This window comes from Condylura cristata, unplaced genomic scaffold, assembly GCF_000260355.1.
Source record: "Condylura cristata isolate star-nosed mole 26May11 unplaced genomic scaffold, ConCri1.0 scaffold00016, whole genome shotgun sequence".
NCBI classification, from domain to species: Eukaryota; Metazoa; Chordata; class Mammalia; order Eulipotyphla; family Talpidae; genus Condylura; species Condylura cristata.
The window spans coordinates 31898327-31917636 of record NW_004567117.1 but is presented as its reverse complement, the minus strand read 5'-3'; the positions used below and the strand labels follow the sequence as shown (position 1 = coordinate 31917636).

The 19310-nt window shown below is 50.5% G+C and overlaps 1 protein-coding gene across 1 annotated transcript in view; it reads left to right on the top strand.

The window, feature by feature from the left end:
- MYO5B (myosin VB) overlaps positions 1-19310 on the top strand; it is a 132691-nt gene that overhangs the window by 34056 nt on the left and 79325 nt on the right. The window contains exons 5-9 of the mRNA XM_012725752.1: positions 1469-1576; positions 4113-4222; positions 7950-8215; positions 17412-17493; positions 18029-18169. Of these exons, the coding sequence (XP_012581206.1) occupies positions 1469-1576; positions 4113-4222; positions 7950-8215; positions 17412-17493; positions 18029-18169 (707 nt within the window). The remainder of the gene's footprint in view (positions 1-1468; positions 1577-4112; positions 4223-7949; positions 8216-17411; positions 17494-18028; positions 18170-19310) is intronic.

The following is a 19310-nucleotide window of genomic DNA, read 5'->3' as shown; positions in this document are numbered from 1 at the left end:
AAAAAAAATAGCCCCATGAATGACTTGCTACAGTAGGAATAAATGAAGGCACAGAGAGAGGCAACAGACCCACACCCTCTTCACATCCCCTTCCCTCGCTGGGCAACCAGGAATCAATGCTTGTCTTCCGTTTCATTTCCATACACGTATTGTTACAGCTATATATACAACCTCTCGCCAGCCACAGGTCGGACATGGTCCCCCCAGGTGAAGAGCAAGCGCCTGGCCGTGGCCTGGATGGTCCCTGGGTTCATGTCCTCTCTGTGGCCTATCCACTGTCTAGTCCAGCGTCTGCCCGATAAGCCAGTTAATAGGGGATTCCCCTTGGGAATTCTGAGAGAGGCCCCAACCAGGTGACCTGAAATGTTGGTTCTAGGGTATACAGGTCAGGGACCAAAAGGACTGAGGCCAGAAAGGGTAAGCAGTTGAGGGACCTGCTGCCTGTTGGGTTCTGTCCTGAGGGCCTGGCAGTGAAGGGCCCAGGTGGCCGCAAACCTTGGGGCAGGTGGTAAGGCGGTCATTTCGGTGTGCTCGTCTCTGCAGGGATGAGCTCTGCCCAGGGAAGTTACCCAGTGGGGCCTGAGTTTGCTCACTGGTCAGCCTGTCTGATCTGGACCACCAGGCAGTAGAGTGCTGACTGTTGACAACAAAAAGGGCTTTGTTAGATGCTTTCTTCTCTCCAGTGTGGAAATGTAGTGTCCAGCTTTGGGCAGCTTTGCAAAACTCCAACATTGTAGCTTTGAAGTACCAAGTACAAGGCAGGATTATACTGCTCAGAGCTGTTCTCAAGGTTGGTTTTGATTATGGATAACGTTGCCTTCCCAGCCCCTCATCCCCGATCTGTGGATTCCGCCTGGTGCTTGTCGAGTTTCTGCCTTCTACTAAGGCTGGCTCTGAGCTCTCGGGCAGAACCGGGCTCCTCCTTACCAGCTGTTCCCAGAGGCCTGATGGAATAGGAGTCAAACAGGCATAACTGTGGGAGGACTTCAACCTGCACTAGTTCATGTCTCTGAGTAGTTTATAGGGGTCCCCCTCATTGTAAAACAAATGAACAATCTGTCACCTTGGACCTCAACTTGTCAAATGAGGTTGTCAGATCAAGATGATCGAAGGTTGTGAAGTCTGCGGTTCCAGTGTGGGTGTGTGTTACTTAGTCAGTTCCTTTCAAGAACAAGTCTGGTGCAAACAGAGCTCCCCATGACTTACCTTCATGTTCCTGGGGTGCCTTCTGCCAGTTTTACACAAGTGCAGCTTTGCATTCTGCTGGGGTGGTACTGTTTTCTCTATTGGGTTCCGTTTTTCTCCCATTGACCATGGTCAGTTTTTTAAGGGGCTCCCCAGGGGTGGGGATAAAATGTGGTCTTGGATAGCTTGCTAGTCCGGACGAAACTCTTGTGGACCTTGAGCTTCTCGTGAGCTTTGAGGGGGGGCCTCTCTAATGCCGATGTCTTCTTCCCCTGCACCCCAGCTTGTGCGGAGGACTTCTTCTATACGTCGCAGGGGGGAGACACGTCCATCGAGGGTGTGGATGATGCTGAGGACTTTGAGAAGACCCAACAAGCCTTCACACTCCTCGGTAAGGAGCTTCCAGGGAAGAGGCCAGGGGGAAGGTCAAGGGGGTGAATCCACAGGGCGGAGAGCACTGGCCTCGGCCCACTTTGGCGTGCTCACCGCGTCAGCTGATGAGGTTCCCCACTCCTTCTGGGTCAGTGCCTTCTTCCTCTCTTGTTCCATCCCAGGCCTCATGCTCCAAAACTTAAGACCTGGAGCTTTGTTGACCTTTCTTAAAAATAAAGGCTTGAGAGTTGCTGTCTCAGCCACTGCCAGGCATCCTTTTCACTACCTAAAGCCATCAAAGAGAAGCAAGAGAAGCCCTGTCTTTGGTGCCCTGGTCCGGGTTTGAGAGCCAGGGTGTCCTAGCAGCGAGAACATGCCTTTGACACCAAACCTCCCAAGCGCTGAGTCCTGAGGTCTGCGCTGGAAGAAGCTGTAGTGTCTGGTCGCTGTCAGAGTGTTGTGCTATTATCATGATTTTCACATACAGCCCAGCAGTGGAGTCCTTAAAACAAGATCTCTCTGTCCTTTGGGGGTGCAAGGGGCAGTTGAACTGGAGAAGATGAACTCTTTTCCATGCTAATTTGGGGGGAGAAGTGCCCCAACTGGTAAAGTGGAAGGTGAGCTTTCTTAACTGGGAAGTTGAAGTGGTAAATTCCTGGCACCTGCAGCCGGAATGTGCAAAGCTTGGAAAGCCTCCCTGAAACCCGGACTGGGGATGTGGCCCTGGAGGCTGCTGGCAGCAGAGAGGTGAGTCCCTGCAAGAAGGTTCTCCTGCAGGCTCCAGGGAGCCTTGTACTTTCATTGTCAAAGGAAATGGCTTTTATAAAATTATTTTACTAGGATATTCTTCCTTACCCTTTAATAAACATGCCCCCCTTCCCTCTAGGAGTTGGCAAACTTTGTCTTGAAGGACAAGATAGCGATTATTTGGGAATTTGTGGGCCAAACAGTTTCTGTGGCAGCTACTCAGCTTTGTCTTTCGAGTGGAAAAGTTCCCACACAAAAATGTAAACGAACGGGCAGGAGCATGTGCTAATAAAAGTTCATTTATAAAAACAGGCTCTGGGCTATGGATCCCAACTCCTATTTTACTTCTTCAGCTTTATTGCTTGATGATTCGTTTTGGCTTCCCATGGTGATGCACTGCTCCTTTAGAGAGCCCAGAAGTACCAAAGAGCTTTCTGGTCCGGATGGTGCAAGGACCCTAATTATTGTAAGTCACTCACTACCTGTCACTTGGCAGGCAGGATGAGTCGTTTCCCTCTCATCCTCTGGTGTCCCAGCACCGTGTCCTCACCAGTACATCAGGTGGGTCTTACCTGCGAGCACGCTGAGCTCTGACTGCCAGCGCGTGGCCACCTCTCACTGGGCACTGGCCTCTGGGTACACCTGTCCTCCTCTTCAGTCTTGCCCAACTGCATGACATTATTTGGCCCCTGGCTGTCTTTTAGACTAGTGGCTTCAATAGACCCAGCACAGTGATGCCCACAGGCGTGGACATCGCAGTCCTGGCCGTCTGGGCCAGGTGCTGATTCTATTGGTGTCGCTTGTGCTTCTGGCACCTGCTGCGGCCAGACACTGGCGGTGTAGCCATGAGGCAAGAGCAGGTGTGCCTGTGTGTATGGTCACTGACACTGTAACGATTTTGACTGGATTTGTCTAATTCATGCTGGAATGTCCACTTTGTAGCTTTTGCTGAGTAAAGAAGAGAAGTCTAGCCTGACCCATCTTTTCTCTAATTTGTGTGGCTATCACTCTGACTTTTCTGTTTTTAGTCAGAGTGAAGTATTATCTTGAAAGCAAGTTACTGCAGCTGGGGAAGAAGGTGTGTGTGTAAAGGGAGGCATTGTACTATAGGCTGACTGCTGTTTATTCTAGTCTTTTCAGGTCTTAATATTTTATTCACATTCTGTGACCTGCTTTTAAGTCTGAAATATTTTTGCAATTCAGCCTCAGATGGCGATGCTTTGACAACCCCACCTCGATACTGCCTATATGTGTGGGGCAGCTTTGACAGTATCCGCTGCCCCGAGGTTGGGGTGGGGGCAGCCTGTCTGTAGGCAAGCAGGCGCCCCTAGCCAGAGCCAGCCCGCCAGTTCCACAACAGTATGTCACGAGTTTCTCCTCCCCTTCCCTGGCTGGCACTTTGGATATGTGTCACAGCTGTTTGCAGGATATTATGTCGGGAGCAAAATGACAGCAGAGAAATGACCTTTCTTATTACATGCATATGAAATACTCGGTTGAAATGAAGTCCGAAACAAGTCTACGTGATTGCTGCCTCTCCTTTGCTCCCAGAGAAGTTAAAATCATGCATGACCCATCTGGTTTGATCAGGACAATCACAGTGAGGATATTTTCCAGGGGCCCCCATCACTTCCTGAGCTGTTGCTATAAGTGGTAATTACTAGGTAAGGAGACTGCATCATTTAAGGAGTTACTGGCTCAGAAAGGAAAAACCAGACCTGATTTTTAAGTCCTGAAAAAGAGGGTAAAATGTCCTTTCTGCTGTAGCATGGATATTGAGTGCCATTCATTCGTTCTTTTTTCCCCAGGAGTGAAAGAGTCCCATCAGATAAGCATTTTTAAGATAATTGCTTCTATCCTACACCTTGGAAATGTGGAGATTCAGGCTGAGCGTGATGGTGAATCCTGTAGTATATCAGTAAGTAGCACACCAGCCCCCGAGATAAAACGTACACAATTTACTCCTACGGGTTTGTACAGCTGAACTGCATCTTTACCCTTAGAGGGTACTCCTAGGTTATTTATTCTTAACAGCAGTGGAGCCTGTTCCAATGCTGATAATTTTTTTGAAAGAACACACCAGCTGCCATCAAGTTTCTATCATTCAATTGAGTGCCCACTCAGTGCATTCTTTTGGACAGGTTGGTTTTACAAGTACCCTGAGGCCCACACAATTCCTATGAGGTACTGTGAGCTCACGAATTCCTTCTGAGCCCCTGCGTGAGGTCCCTGAGGCAAGGACATGAGAGGCATAGTATAGTCACCCTGTGTGATGACTGTCCCCAAAGAGCTGACAATCTGATTGGGCAGACAGTCGGGACACAGAGATTTTGACAACACAAGATCAAAAGTTACACGAGGCCCTCCCTGGTGGCGCAGCGGATTGAAGCACAGCACTGAGAATCTAAAGCCACTTCTGCATGAGTTCGATCTCTGCCTGCCCCGGAGGTGACCACATGGTGTGGCAGACCTCTCCTGACCTGCCCGCTGCTCCCCTCAGCAGTGTACTTAGTCGATCTGCCTGTCCAGCTCCCCACTCTGTCTCTGGTGAAGCCTCTTGCAGCCCCTGAGCCTCTGGCCTGTACCCCAGTTCTGTATGCACAAATAAATAAATCTTAAAAAAAAAAGCCTTCTAGGCCCTCCCTGGTGGCGCAGCGGATTGAAGCACAGCACTGAGAATCTAAAGCCACTTCTGCATGAGTTCGATCTCTGCCTGCCCCGGAGGTGACCACATGGCGTGGCAGACCCCTCCTGACCCGCCTGCTGCTCCCCTCAGCAGTGTACTTCATCGATCTGCCTGTTCTGCTCCCCACTCACCGCCCCTGAGCCTCCGGCCTGTACCCCAGTTCTATATGCTCAAATAAATAAATCTTTAAAAAAAAAAAAGTTACATGAGACACCATGTGAAAGTGTTGCTGACACCCAAGGGCTCCGTAAATGCCCATCAATGAATGAGCCATTTTCCTGGTGCCCAACATAGCAGATGTCTGGCAGGTCGACACGGTGAGCTGGGGGCAGTGACCGTGTGAGCTCTGTGGCGGGGACAACAGTGCCCGCTGGCTGGCTGGCTGGCTGGAAGTGTCTCTCCGGCCTTGAGTGAATCTGCATTTGCTCACCAGAGGCCCCTTTTGTCCTCATGAGTGACCGAGTCCCAGGAAGGTTCAAAGTGTGAGCCTCACCCTGAGGAACTTAGAATTGAAGTTAGCAGACACTGGGGAAAGACAGAGCCAGCATGCCCGAGTGTGGAAATGGCCATGCGTCCTTGCCACTCGCAACCTGGCTTGTTTGTTTTTAATTGAGCAAACATTTATTGACCTATCACTTTTAGTGGTCAGAGGTTATCAGATTTTAAAACTGGCCCTGCCCTTAGGGAAAAGATCTGGCATCTGCCGAGCATGTCACTCCCTGTGCATTTTCCTTACGAGAAGGGTCTTGGGTTAAGGAGTCCCCTGGGCCCTGCAAGGCTCCATCCTCAGCAGCCTCGTGGGTCCAGTGGACAAGGAGGAAGTTGGAGGACACGTTGTCCTAGGTCAGAAGGAGCCAGCAGCCAACCCGTGTGTGGACTGTCCACTAGCTGCCCTGATGCTGTCCAGTCTCGCCTCTTCAACAGGGCCCTGCCCCTGGAGCTGGGCTGCCCTCTACGGCCTTGGGCGCCGGGGGGTACCTAGCACAGTGGCAGCCCACTGTAGATGCTCAAGACCCTCTGCTGAACAAGGTGATTAGAGACCCTCTGAGGTTTATTCCTTGGGCACAAGCTGGGCCCCGGGGAAAAGGCTGTCCATCCCCAGCTTTGTGCTTTCTGCTCTGTAGTTTTTATTTTTAATTAAAGCATGAAAATGTGCTCCGTGCTTGCCAGAGTTACCTTGGAGAAGCACAGCATGCAAGCGCTTGGATACCAGAGGCAATTTGTTTCTTGAATTTAGCAATATGGGCCCACAAAACTAATCTGTTATCTGTGACGCTGGCTATTTTTAATGAACTTAGCATCATTTAATTAAGCATAAGTGTAATTGCACCTTGTTAAATCAGTTTCAGTTAGCACCTTTAATCACAGACAGCATGAGCCACGCCCAGCGCAGAGGATGGGAACCTGACCCCCGGTGCCTCAGACAGCTCCGAGCCTGTGGCCCTTGCTCCACTGGGCCTCTGAGGGCGGAGGGGGAGCTCCGGGCAGGCTTGGGACTGTCCTGTCCCAGCTGGCACGCCATTTACGCGTCACAGAATCCAGCAGGGCTGTGCCCGACGATTAGGAATTTCTTGAAGACAAGCGGAATTAGCAGGTTGGCTACTGGCCCCCTCTGCACCGGCTGCTTGCCATGGTGTCCCCAGACACTTTGGGGTGGGGATGGGGCGGCTGCAGAGTAAAAGCCCGTGGGCCAAGGAAAGCCACCCTACTAGTGACCCCAACCGCTGAGTGAATGAAGACAGGGACTCTGCCACCCCAGCCACCCAGCCCAGCCTCAAGCAGTCCCCCTCACCCGCCGGGCTGGGGTAGGAGCTTGGATGGTGTTGCCCTCTCCCTCCAGGGAGTCAGGCCCGTTCGCTCTGTCCGCTGCTCCGGGAACCAGGCTTTGGAAGAACACAGCCCTTCAGTGTCACTCAGAAGTTTTTTTTCCCTATTCTAGACATTATCTCATAGTCGTGTTTGTTTTGGGTAGATGGGTTTTAAATATCTGCAGAAGGAAAAAAGTGGCCTAGGGATGTGGCTTTAAGGGGGAAATGGTGTGGTTAGCTGTGTTAATTTTCCTTGGACAAGCCCTCACTTAAATCCTACGAGGCAGCCACATCAGCAACTGAGTCCCACGAGCAATTTAGGGCCATGAGGAGATGTCATGTTCTAAGGCTCCCTTTCCTCTATCGAGCTTTCCAGCGGTTTCAGGGTGGGGTGTCCGCTTTCCTGGTGGATTTAGATGAAGGAGTGAAGAACAGGGAAGGGGAACCTCTGAGGGAGAGTAGATTTTCTGGGGGTGTCCTGATGGACAGCAAGGATTCTCCAAGAGACTTGGGCATTTGGGGGACATTAGACAGATCTTTGGAAGATCTGGTTATCAGAGGCTCAGAAGCCTGGAAGCACAATCAGTCCTTTCAGATGAGGAGGATAGAGGTGGGTGCTGGTACTTTGGTGCCAGCAAGCACTGCTGGGCAGAAGGAGGTCCCCAATGACCGTGGTGAGTTGTTGGCTTCTCTGGCTTCTTACCTGGACGAGAAGGTTCTCAAGCTGGAGGATTTCCGTTTTTCTGAAGCTGGGCCTGCAGTGTGATTTCCGACCTTCCAGTCCTTAGCTCCCAGTAGGTCATCTGTACCTAAGCTACCTGTTCTTACTTCACATCCATCACCCAGAATGTCCTCATCCTCGCCTCCAGCGGAGGGGCTGCAGAGGAGGAGACGGGGAAAGTGGGGAGAGTTTTTCTTTTAAAGCCTGATGGTGAGGCTACAAGCAGGCGCGAGACTGAGCGTGAGCTCTGTGGGCCCACAGCATGTCCACTTGCAGGGTGAGCATGCATGAGGCCCCTTTGTGGCAGCCGGCGGTAAAGTGGGGTTCAGAAGCCATGGGGAGGCTTGGAGTTGAGCTTGTTCCCCGCAAGGCAGGAGCGGAGAAGGGCGTGCCGGAGACCCTCTGAACACCTCTCCCCGTGTCCTTGCAGCCCGAGGACGAGCACCTGAACAACTTCTGCCGACTGCTGGGGGTGGAGCACAGCCAGATGGAGCACTGGCTGTGCCATCGCAAACTGGTCACCACCTCGGAGACCTACGTCAAGACCATGTCCCTGCAGCAGGTGGTGAACGCACGCAACGCCCTGGCCAAGCACATCTACGCCCAGCTGTTCAGCTGGATCGTGGAGCACGTCAACAAGGCCCTGCACACCTCCCTCAAGCAACACTCCTTCATCGGGGTCCTGGACATCTACGGGTAGGCTGTGCCGGGTCCCCGCTTTACTCCACAGCTGGGCCTAGAGTCTCCCCCTGGTACTTTGGGGCCAGCAAGCACCCTGGAGAGCTTCCTGGGGGTTCCCAGCCCGGGGAGTGTGAGGTGTGGCTGTCACGGTGTCTGGGGTCACGACTGGGTGTACAGGGATGCTGGGTGTCCTGAGAAGGAATGGGTCCTGTCAGAGTGCCAGCTGCTCGCCCCATTGAGAAAACTCTGTGGGTAGCCCTTAACACAACGGTGAAGTCGAAGTCTGGAGAGCATGTTTTGCCTGACATTGGACTGGAAGTTACTGTACACTCAAGTCTAGGCTTTGTATGTCAGTGTCTAGAGGTCATGCGCTGTGTCGCCAGTCAAGGTGATTGTTTCTGTACCTTGACTTTGCCCAGTGCCATGAGGACCTGAGTTGTGTGGTCATTCTTGAGGTTGCTCTTCCTGTAAGAGTGCTAACCGAAGGACAGGACAGGGTTGCAACAGCACACTTTGCAGGGAGAAGCACCGGGGCCCTGCGGGAAGTTTGGGCTTCCTACAACTTGTGTAGGCTCCAGACAGGGCTTTTGCCTTGGCGCCGTCACAGCTGCAGGTCACAGGCCCACACTGTGACTGCAGTGGCTCTGAAGTTCCCTCCAGACCCTTGACTGGGTACGTCTTCCTAACCAGTGTTCCATCCTCTCTAAGCGAATCATAGACTAAATCTACCCTGGATCTTGGTGTCATGGAAGTCATGACTTCCGACTTAGAACAGAAACTGGGGGGCCCTCCCTGATGGCGCAGCATTGTGGGACGCAGCCCTGCAAGCTGGCCGCAGCCACTTCAGTGCGAGTTTGATCCCACCCCGGAGGTGACCCACATGGCGTGGCAGCCCCCTCCTGACCCGCCTGCTGCTCCCCTCAGCAGTGTACTTGTCAGTTGGCCTGTTCTGCTCCCCCAATCTGTCTCTGGTGACTCCTCTCACCACCCCTGCACCTCTGGCCTGTACCCCAGTTCTGTATGCATAAATAAATCAATCTTAAAAAAAAAAAAAAAAAAGCCAGGTCAGAAGGAAGTCTCATGGGCGGTGAGGACCAAGCCAGGCCCATCATCCCAGAGTGGAAAGGGAAGAAGGCTTCTTTTCCTGCGCTTGCAGCCCAGCAAGCAGGGACGGGCGGTTCCTGGAGAGCCTGCTTCCTGCTTGCTCTTAGAGCAGATGGTAGAAGAGTCTCTGCTCTCAGAACCCACCGCCCAGCTGCCCGTGACCAATTCCGTTATTCCTCCCTCTGCTGTAAATATTTTCAGGTAGTTGGGGTTTCCAGCTTTAGTGTTACCTTCCGAGGCGAGAACCCTAGGAACTTCAGGTTTCCAGCATTTGACCCAATTTTCTTTAGCTACCTAGGCAAGGCTCTTTTAGGGAAGTTTTGACTTAGAGATTAGCCTGCAGCCCTGTTGTTTACAGTCTGAACTGAGCGCAGAAATAACAGTTCTGTTTCGGTTATACACTGGCCCAGCTGGGCCTTGAACTAAAAGAGGCTCTCCCCTTCCCAGGGATCCCCAGTAAATGGTTTTGCTTATAGCTGGGGAGAGGGAGCTCTCTGAGCTGGGCTCCTAGTGCCACTGAGTCAGGAGATGTCCACTGGCTTGTGCTTTTATTTCGCATCACATTTTTACATTGGGGTTTATTTTCTCCTGCCCCAAAGGAGAAGGAGGGTGTGGGGAAAGTCTGTCCTGGAAAGGTATCCCTGTCTCCCATTTCTGTTGCCACCTCCTGAGCTGAGCCCCTTACCTCCGTGTAGCCACGAGTGCCTCTGAGGACATCTGACAGGACCACAGAGATGCAGGGTGTGGGGCCATGTGGGGATTTGGTCAGCAATTCCCGACCCTTTGTGTTTCCTTCCAGGCAAGCTCTGCTCTTTCAGAAAGATCCCTTTTTTTCTTTCTCAGAAGCTAATTTTTTCGTTCTCAGAAGTAGTCATGTTTAAACAGTGATTTGCTGTCCTCCTGGAGAGAAATGAACGCCGCGGTGGCTGTTCCCCATATTCTCCTGCCACGCCAAGTTCACACGCGTGGGCAGGGGCCTGGTGGGGCTCCGGCAGGCTCAGCGCTAGCAAGCTGGCTGGCTGGTGGGGCATGTTGTCTTCGAGAAGCTCTCCCGGACTGTCTCTGAGCACACGTAGTGCACTTCCCAGCATGTCTGGGTTGCAGAGAAATTGTATAAACTGGCCCTAGCTCTCGCTTCTGGTCAGAGAGAATGTAGTGAACGCATCGCAGATTAAAACCCCAACTCTGACCATGGGCAAGCAAGTGATTTGATTGTGCAGGTGATGTTCTGACCTGTCAGGTCAGATTTTTCTTAATCTGGGAGAAAATGACTAAGCATCATCAGAAACCCGGCAGGACTCACGTGAGCTGTTTTGGTCACTGGCTTGCCCAGCCACGGGGTTTCCCTGAGACGTCAGATACCTTGTGGAAGCCCCCCGAATTCTTCTCTTTAATGCGATCACTGCTCAGTAACCTGAAAGTGGGTATCACACCGGAAGCTCCATCTTCTGACTTCTCTCTCCACCTCCTTCCCATTTCAAACTCATTCCTGTCTTGAAGTTTTAAAGATTTATTTATTTGTGCATACAGAACGGGGTACAGGCCAGAGGTTCAGGGGCGGTGAGAGGTTTCACCAGACACAAAGTGGGAAACAGAACAGGCAGATCGACGAAGTACACTGCAGAGGGGAGCAGCGGGCGGGTCCGGGGAGGTCAGGCACGGCATGTGGAAACCTCCGGGACAGGCGGGAATCGAACTCATGAGGAAGCGGCTTTAGATTCTCAGTGCTGTGCTTTAACCCGCTGCGCCACCAGGGAGGGCCCCCTGTCTTGAAGTTTTATTTCCAGCATAACTATGGGAAGTGATTCCCTCGAAAGAACATTTCATTCTCCAAGGCGTCAGAAAACTCAAGCGTTTGTTTGTTTATTGTTTTCTTGCCAGCCGCCTGCCCATCAAACAGTAGAGAGCAAGTGGGCATCTCCATGATCTCACTCTTTCTCAGCCCTAGCATGCGATACAGTAACAGATACCCTTGGGACGAACTGACGTTTCAATTTATTATCCTTCCTTATCAAATTTTTTTTAAGATTTATTTATTTATGCATACAGAACTGGGGTGCAGGCCAGAGGTGCATGGGGTGAGAGGACTCACCAGAGATAGTGGAGAACAGAACAGGCAGATCAACGAAGCACACTGCTGAGGGGAGCGGTGGGTGAGACAGGAGAGGTCTGCTGTGCTGTGTGGATCACCTCCCTGGCCAGGAATCAAACTTGTGTCTGGCAGCTGCGCTAGCTTCATAGTGCTGTGCTTAACCTGTTGTGCCACCAGGGAGGGCTCTACTTCCTTATCAATTATAAGCAGGAGGGGCATGTGGAAGCTGCAGACAGCAGGCAAGATGGGGTGTTCAACATGAAGCCCCCTTCTTTAAGAGGGAGGGAACAGGAGTTGTCTGAATTAGGTTAGAAATGTGCAAAGCGACTGAGTCAGAGTGGAATCGCAACTTCCCACCACACACGTAGACACCCGCTTGTTCAGCAGGGACAAACGCCCCTAGATGTGCCTCTCAGGGCATCATTGGCCCATCAGTCAGGCTCCTTCTGGAGACAGACCGAAGAGTTCTGTTTGTAGGTGGGCCACTCCAGATTGACTACAGAAGTTTAAAATGTTACAGGGGAACCTGTACTGTAGCAGGGAGAGCAAGAACAGACATGGGCTTCTGTCTCTGAAAGTGCAGGAGCCAGCGCCAGATCACACACGTCCCCACCTGCTGTTCCAGTTCACAGAGCAGAAAAGGCTGGAAACTGCTACTAAGACAGCATAGCCCACAGCTCATCCACTACAAGTGGAGAGCACCTTTGCTCCCTTCCCGCGGGCTCCTGAACCTTTCCAGATGCCCATTGTCCTGGTAGAGACGCTCCCCTGCCTCTCACACCCAGTCCCCCTCCTCCAAAAAAGCAAGCACCACCCGGAGCCATTTAGCCAAACTTAGCCACGTTCTTTTCCCTAATTCAGGGCCTAGGAAGCTGCCTGTGGCCTTTACCAGGCTGGGATGGAAATTAATAGTAGAGAGCCAGGCAGCTTTTGGCCAGAGTTCCCTCTCACGTTGCAGTAACCAGTATTTGCGTCTCCAGGCTTGATTAATTACTGTCTTAATCCTTTACTTCTCTACCCTCCTCAAGGCAGCAGGAAATAAATGGCTGCAATTTGGGGAAAGTACACATTTATTTGTTTTCAAGATCAACCTTCTAGGTGCCAAGGTGGTGCAGGAGTTTAACTAGGGCCAGCCTATTCTTGATGAGGACAGTTGGCTGCGGGGACCCGGCAGTGTACAGAGCCCTTCCAATGCTGAGAAACAGCAGGGAGAGGGTGGGGGAGGAAAGAGACATCTAGACCCCAGAAGGCAAGAAATGGAGTTGCCGGTAGTTTGTTTATATCCGTCTCAGCTCTCACGTTGTTTTCTGTGGTACTTTACAACTTGAGCACCCTGCTCTAGTCAGTGCTTTCTGCTGATGTGTTTTTAAATAACTTAATTGTGATTGGAAAACATGTGGAATTTATCACCCTTACTAGTTTGAAGTGTAGTGTTCAGTTGTGCTCCGTCTTCACAACAGAGCTGCAGAGCATCTCATGGTGCGAGACTGAGACTCTGCCCACTGACCAACCCCTCCCAACTTAGGGAGGGATGAAAATGGCCTTAGGGTCTTGCTTGACTTCTAGTCCGAGTTCCCTGAAGCCACCTCCGTAGCCACCCGAGGTCCGATGTGTCCATCCTCAGCTGACTGGTACAGAGAAGGGAAGAGGAGGCACAGCTCAAGAGATGCCGGCTCCTCTGACCTGTGCTGCTTCCCAAGCTTCAGAGCACCTCATCGCCTCTGCTGGAGAACAAGTGGCTTGTGCAGGTTACTAATTAACTCAGAGGCTGGTTGACTTTTTACTGCAGTTTCACTTTCCGACAGCATAACTTTATTTGTAGAGACATTTGTGACCCTTATCATACCCTGAATTTGCAGTAGAATGAGAATGAAATTACATGCTTTTCTACTGCATTTTGAAAACGGAGGCTAGCTGTAGAGGCTGTCCATCCCCACAGGAGTCCCAGTCTCGAACCTCAGGCTCTCATCTTACTCCGTGTGTGACCCACCTCCCAAGGATCCTGGCCTAAAGATCCTCAGCATTGATTTTACGGGAGAAATCCAGTTCCCTCTGGGATATAAATTTATTTGTGACTTTTTAAAAATGATGTAATAGTTATTTTTACATCATGTGGTGCCTTTTTCCATCTCAGTTATAATCCCCGTGGGCTTCCCATCACCAAATCATCCATGTGCCATCACCGTTGTCTAGTTCTTTGACATTTTAACATTGTAAACTATAAACTGACCCATTGTATTTACTTTAAAAAGTTATCTCGGGTGATAGGAAAAATTACTACAAGCATTATTCCGCCATCCAGGAGAGGTTGCCCCATCTCCCTGACTGTGGTTTTCCGAGGTCAGTCGTCTTGGATGTTTTCCAAGCTCCTCAAACCCCTCATTCATCTCTGACCCTCAGGCATTACGGTAATTACACTAGATGGCAGAGGAATTGTTACCAGATAATATCTTAGAAATAGAAAATTATGAGCTAATTTCAGGCCATCTCAAATTAATGAGAATGTTCTTTGTGGAGTGCTACCAATGTAAACCCTCAAAAAATGACAAGTGGAAGATATTTAAATCCTTTATCTGTGGAGCTCGGTACAAGTTCTGCAAGCACAGCCGATTGCTATTACCTGCCCAGTTGCTGCGGTGACTTTTATCTTCCGTCTAGGTTTTGTTAATTAAATTTCCTCCAGGGCTTGGCTGTCATCAGCAACCTCTCTCAGGATGCAGTGGGTTGGGGGGCGAAATGCGGTTCTGAGTGACATAACTGGGTCTACGGAACCATCATTTGGGCTGGGGGCCTGCCGGCCAGGGTAACAATGGCAGACACAGCACCTCCCTCCTGCTCGGTCCCCGGTGCAGTTCCAGCCTGGACTTTGTGTCTTTGATCTTGTTTTATTGACCCAGCATTATTTCTCCTATGTAGGCAAGACCAAAGGGTACTCTTTCATGTGGTTTCTCTGAGCAGTTGACTCCTTTGATCGCAGAACGATGTCCCACTTCTCACTCAGAGATCTCGGGGTGAGGGCGGATGCAGGGGAGGAGAAGCCTGACAGTTTGGAGCACTGACCTGGCCCCTTTGGGTGGCTGCTACATTTATCTTTGCTGGTCCTTCTGTAGCTGGTGCTGTGTCTCTGCCCCTTCCCCTCCAGCTCCAATATGTCTGTTTGGGGGTAATCGTTAGAAAGTACAATCAGCTTGGGACAACTGGCATTTTATATATGAGTGAAATATACTGAAGAATGAGGATGTGAAGGTTATGCAGAAGCCTGAAGCCGTGCCCAGCCCAGGACCCTCGCTGGTGTGTCCTCTTCCTCTCCCCGTGCTCGGGTCGCTCTTGCTGAGAAGTCGGCCTGCTCCAATATCACCCTTTAAGCCAGCTTTTTTTTTTTTTTTTTAAAGATTTATTTCTGCATATTGAACTGGGGTACAGGCCAGAGGTGCAGGGGTGGTGAGAGGATTCACCAGAGACAGAGTGGGGAGTAGAACAGGCCGACTGACAAAGCACAGTGCTGAGGGGAGCAGCGGGCGGGTCAGGAGAGGTCTGCCACGCCATGTGGTCACCTCCGGGGCAGGCGGGGATCGAACTCATGCTGAAGTGGCTTTAGCTTCTTTGTGCTGTGCTTTAACCCGCTGCGCCACCAGGGAGGGCCCTAGCTTGTTTTCATATCAGTCTTTGAACCCAGAAATCAGTCTCTGGGTTCAAACACTGGCTCTACTTCCTCCTGACTCTCTGGCTCTGTGCAGATTATCGAAACTCTCCCTAGTTTCTTCAGGAGTAGGATGTGATTTACAACAGACCTAACTCGTGGTGTTGGCAGGCATGCATGAGTGAGGTCAGTGTACACACGGCTAGCAGCCTGCTGTGTGACTAACCAGAAAGCACCTCTTCTCCCAGGTTTCTGCCCTTCTCCCTGCTTCTCCTGAGGACGTTGCTCAGTGCACATGTGGCTGAGGCTGTTAAGTGTTAGGATTTTCCGGCTGGGTCAGCAACCGGGCCCATTCAGCTGCACAAGTAGATGCCTTCTGTTTCCCATCTTCTTGAAGGTCTGGAGAACCTCTAAACTGCTAGTCTAAATCCTACCCTCTTTGGCGTGACCTGGGTTATTGCTCTAGTAATAAGGCTCCTCTTCTCCACTTCCTACCTTTTGCATCCTCAACACCTTTCCCCAAATCACACTTTTCCTGCACCTTCCTGCCGCTTTCCAAAATGCAAGCCTGACGTCATTTCTTAATTGAAATTTCTTAAATTCTTCACATTCTTCCCATCAACCCTGTTAAAGTCCAGATCCCTTAGTCGGGCATCCCAGACCCCTGGGCAGGACGCTGCCTGGCCTGGCAGTGGCACATCCCGGTCTACCCTTGTCTTCTCCCAGCCCCTCAGCAGCAGCTGAGCAGTGAGTGATGCTGTTGATCCTCTACAGTATGAAGAGCTCCAGTAAGGCCATCTTTAAAGTTAAGACCCAACAGGTATTCACTAACAGTCACAGACTGATAGTTCACGAAGTACAGAAAAACCTGAACTTGATCAAGGATCACGGAAGTTAAAATTTAAACAGAAACCTTTTTCATGTGCTAAGTAACTTTTTGCCAACTTAACCCACACTGTGGACCAAAGTTCCGTTAGACGTTAGTACTCCCATTGAGTAGGGAGAGGAACGGAACTGATGAAGCAAAAGAAAATTTTTGAGTGATGAAAAGCTTTTGTTTCAGGATTATGATGGTGGATAACACTTGCAGTTTGGTACATACACCTTGGAATTTGGTGCATACTGTGTTTAAACTCTAACTCAATAAATGCAAATTAAAAAAAAACAAAACCAACACCTTAGCTAGTGTTAGGAGAGTAAGACAGAATGAGGTGTCAGGAGGCTGGGGCCTGGGTGGACTGGTGACATTTTGGATCTATCTTTTTATTTGCTTTTTTTTAAGAAACCCTACTCTGACATGGTGATTCTCCTGCTAGAATAGCATCCTCAGGAAAGAACCATGAGCAGAGGTAGATACAATATTAGCCCCAGCGTGAATAAACCGGAAAAGGAATGCCAGTGCCCTGCAGCTGGCCACTGGGTAAATCCTGTGTAAGCTCTGGTGGCCCCTTGGGGTGGAACAGCCCCAGCTGGAGGAACACCAGCTAGATTTCAGCCCTTCTTGTCCACACACGTTGCACCTGTCCTACCTTGCAGCCAGTCCTTTCAGGGGTGGGTGGGGCGGACACTGAATGGATGTTTTTGTGTTTGCAGTGGAAAGCGAAGTGATGGAAATACAGGTCTGAGTTCACATACCGTGCTGTCTGGCTCAAACACACAAAACCTGTACGAAACCTAACACAGTGGAACTGCTGGTCAATATGGGTCTTTTGCACATCTGCTTTTTCTAAATTTCCCTCCAGTCAGTACTTTTTATTTTTTATTTTTTTAAATAAATATAATAGTTTAGGGCCCTCCCTGGTGGTGCAGCGGGTTAAAGCACAGCACTGAGAAGCTAAAGCCACTTCCGCGTGAGTTCGATCCCCGCCTGCCCCGGAGGTGACCACATGGCGCGGCAGACCTCTCCTGGCCCACCTGCTGCTCCCCTCAGCAGTGTACTTCGTCCATCTGCCTGTTCTGCTCCCTACTCTGTTCCTGGTGAATCCTCTCACCCTCGGCATCTCTGACCTGTACCCCAGTTCTGTATGAATAAATAAATCTTTAAAATATATATATAATAGTTTATTTTTACATCATTTTGTACGTTTGGTTTCTTTTTCCATCTCAATTGTAATCCCCGTGGGTTTCCCATCACCGAGTCACCCATGTGCCAGCACCACCAGTCAGTACTTTTTAAATTATGAAACAGCTCACCACTCCTGCCTCCCAGTGTATCACGGTTCTCCTGCATGCTGACACCTGCGTGGTGGTCTGGTTGGACACAGCAGAAATGGGCCATCTGTGCTGGGTGGGGCTGGGTGGAGCAGAGGGTGCTGGAGCTTGACAAAGTCGCCGGGGTTCCCTCTGATGTTGTCCCCTCCTCTTCCAACCTGCAGGTTTGAGACATTTGAGGTCAACAGCTTTGAGCAGTTCTGTATCAACTATGCGAACGAGAAGCTCCAGCAGCAGTTCAACTCGGTAGCTTGGGCTCGTAGGGCATGTGGGGTGGGCGACCGTGCTCTTCCTGTGAGCACAGGCCCCGGGGACTCCCCTTCCCTGTGGAGCGAGGGGCCTCTGCTCTGTTCTGACCTTCCCTGAGTTTCCTGGGCACCCCAGCTGTAGGAGGTACTCACACTGCTCAGGAGGAGGTCAGCGTGGGGCTGCAGGAGAGAGAGGGTGAACAAGCCCCTCCTTCCCCCGGTCCTGAACTTGGGTTTCTGGGGCAACTAGAACTACTGCCAGCCAGACACAGGCCTCTTGGAATTGTTGGGAAATGACAGCACACGTGATGACTGGAATTTCCAACGAGAGGGGCCGGGTGGGAGGCAAATCACCCGACTGAACTTCCCTGTTCTGGTGAGAACACAGCCTGGTGGCTGTGACTTAGTGGCCAGCCCTTTTCTGGAGGTACACCCTCCTCCAGGACGTAGAACTCATGTGGCTGGGTCTCAGGGGAGATGAGGGCTGAGATATACTTGCAGTTCATTCACCTTGACCTCCACGCCTTCCCTAGCACGTATTCAAACTGGAGCAAGAAGAGTACATGAAGGAGCAGATCCCCTGGACCTTGATTGATTTTTATGATAACCAACCTTGCATCGACCTCATCGAAGCTAAGCTGGGCATCTTGGACCTGCTGGATGAAGAATGTAAGGTAAAGCTTATGCTTTTATCTGATCGGGCCGATTCCAGCTTGGACTTGGGGGGCAGGACTGTGGTGCAAGGTTTGCTCTCTCAGCTGGAACTGCTTCTGTGATTAACCAGCCAGGAGTGTGCCAGGAGAGCATTAAGTGTTTGTTCTGTGTGCCAAAAGGTTCTAGAAAATGACACATCGAGTGTGAATGGCAGGTATTGCTTCACTAGTGAGCGTGTACCTAGCTGGCAGAGACAGGGTGGTTTTATTGGCATGAGATGATGGTGGTATGAATTTGGGGTCCTGTTGGAGACCAGCTCCAACTATTGAGGTGTCTGGAGGCAAGACAGGCAGGACCCTAAGGTGGGAAGTCGTTGGCGAGCGGAGATTCCTAAAAAGGGGAGAAGGAGAAAAAGGGGGAAGGGGAGTGAGGAAGACACGGGAGTTGGAGTTGGGTGTAAGTCTTCCTGCTCATCTTTTTGCAGGTCTTTATTTATACTGTTTAGCAAGATTTAGTTACAATAATGCATCAGGTAAGTTAATAAGAAATCAGCAAAAAAGTTTTAAAGGAAGAGGGGAACAATGCATCTTCTTCCTGCTACTTTATGGCACACCTTACTGTACAGCTTTGTGATAGCTTTCATGTATACGGATATTTAACTATGACTTTAAAGGATCAGGGTCTGGGAAAGGATGAGCTGTTAGCAAAGGATTTAGGAGTCCTAGGGAAGGAATAAATTGTGTTAGCAGAGTCCTCAGTGATAGTCTAAAGAGAAGATAATGGCTAACTTAAGGTTAGCAGAGAGTCGCTAGTGTTTGTTTTAGGAAGAGGTTAAATAAGACTAGCAGAGAGTAGTTAGTGATCATTTTAGGAAAAGAGTAAATTAAGAAGAAGTCACATAGTTATGCATTAAGCAAAACCTGTGTTGATAATGTTAGGAAATTGTCCATGGGTCCTTATGCTCTGAGAGTTATCTAAGAATGGCTTTTTGTCAAAAGACCAAGGAGGCTTTCTAGGAGTCTTGATGCTCCAGGATCTTATCTCTCCAAGAGCTTGCCTTTTGTCTTCAGTCAAAGGAATTTCCTGCCCAGGAGCAGCTCAGCTTGTACTTTGCCCAGCCCAGGTAGCCAATTTAGAGCTAAGGCAATCCAGTTACAAACT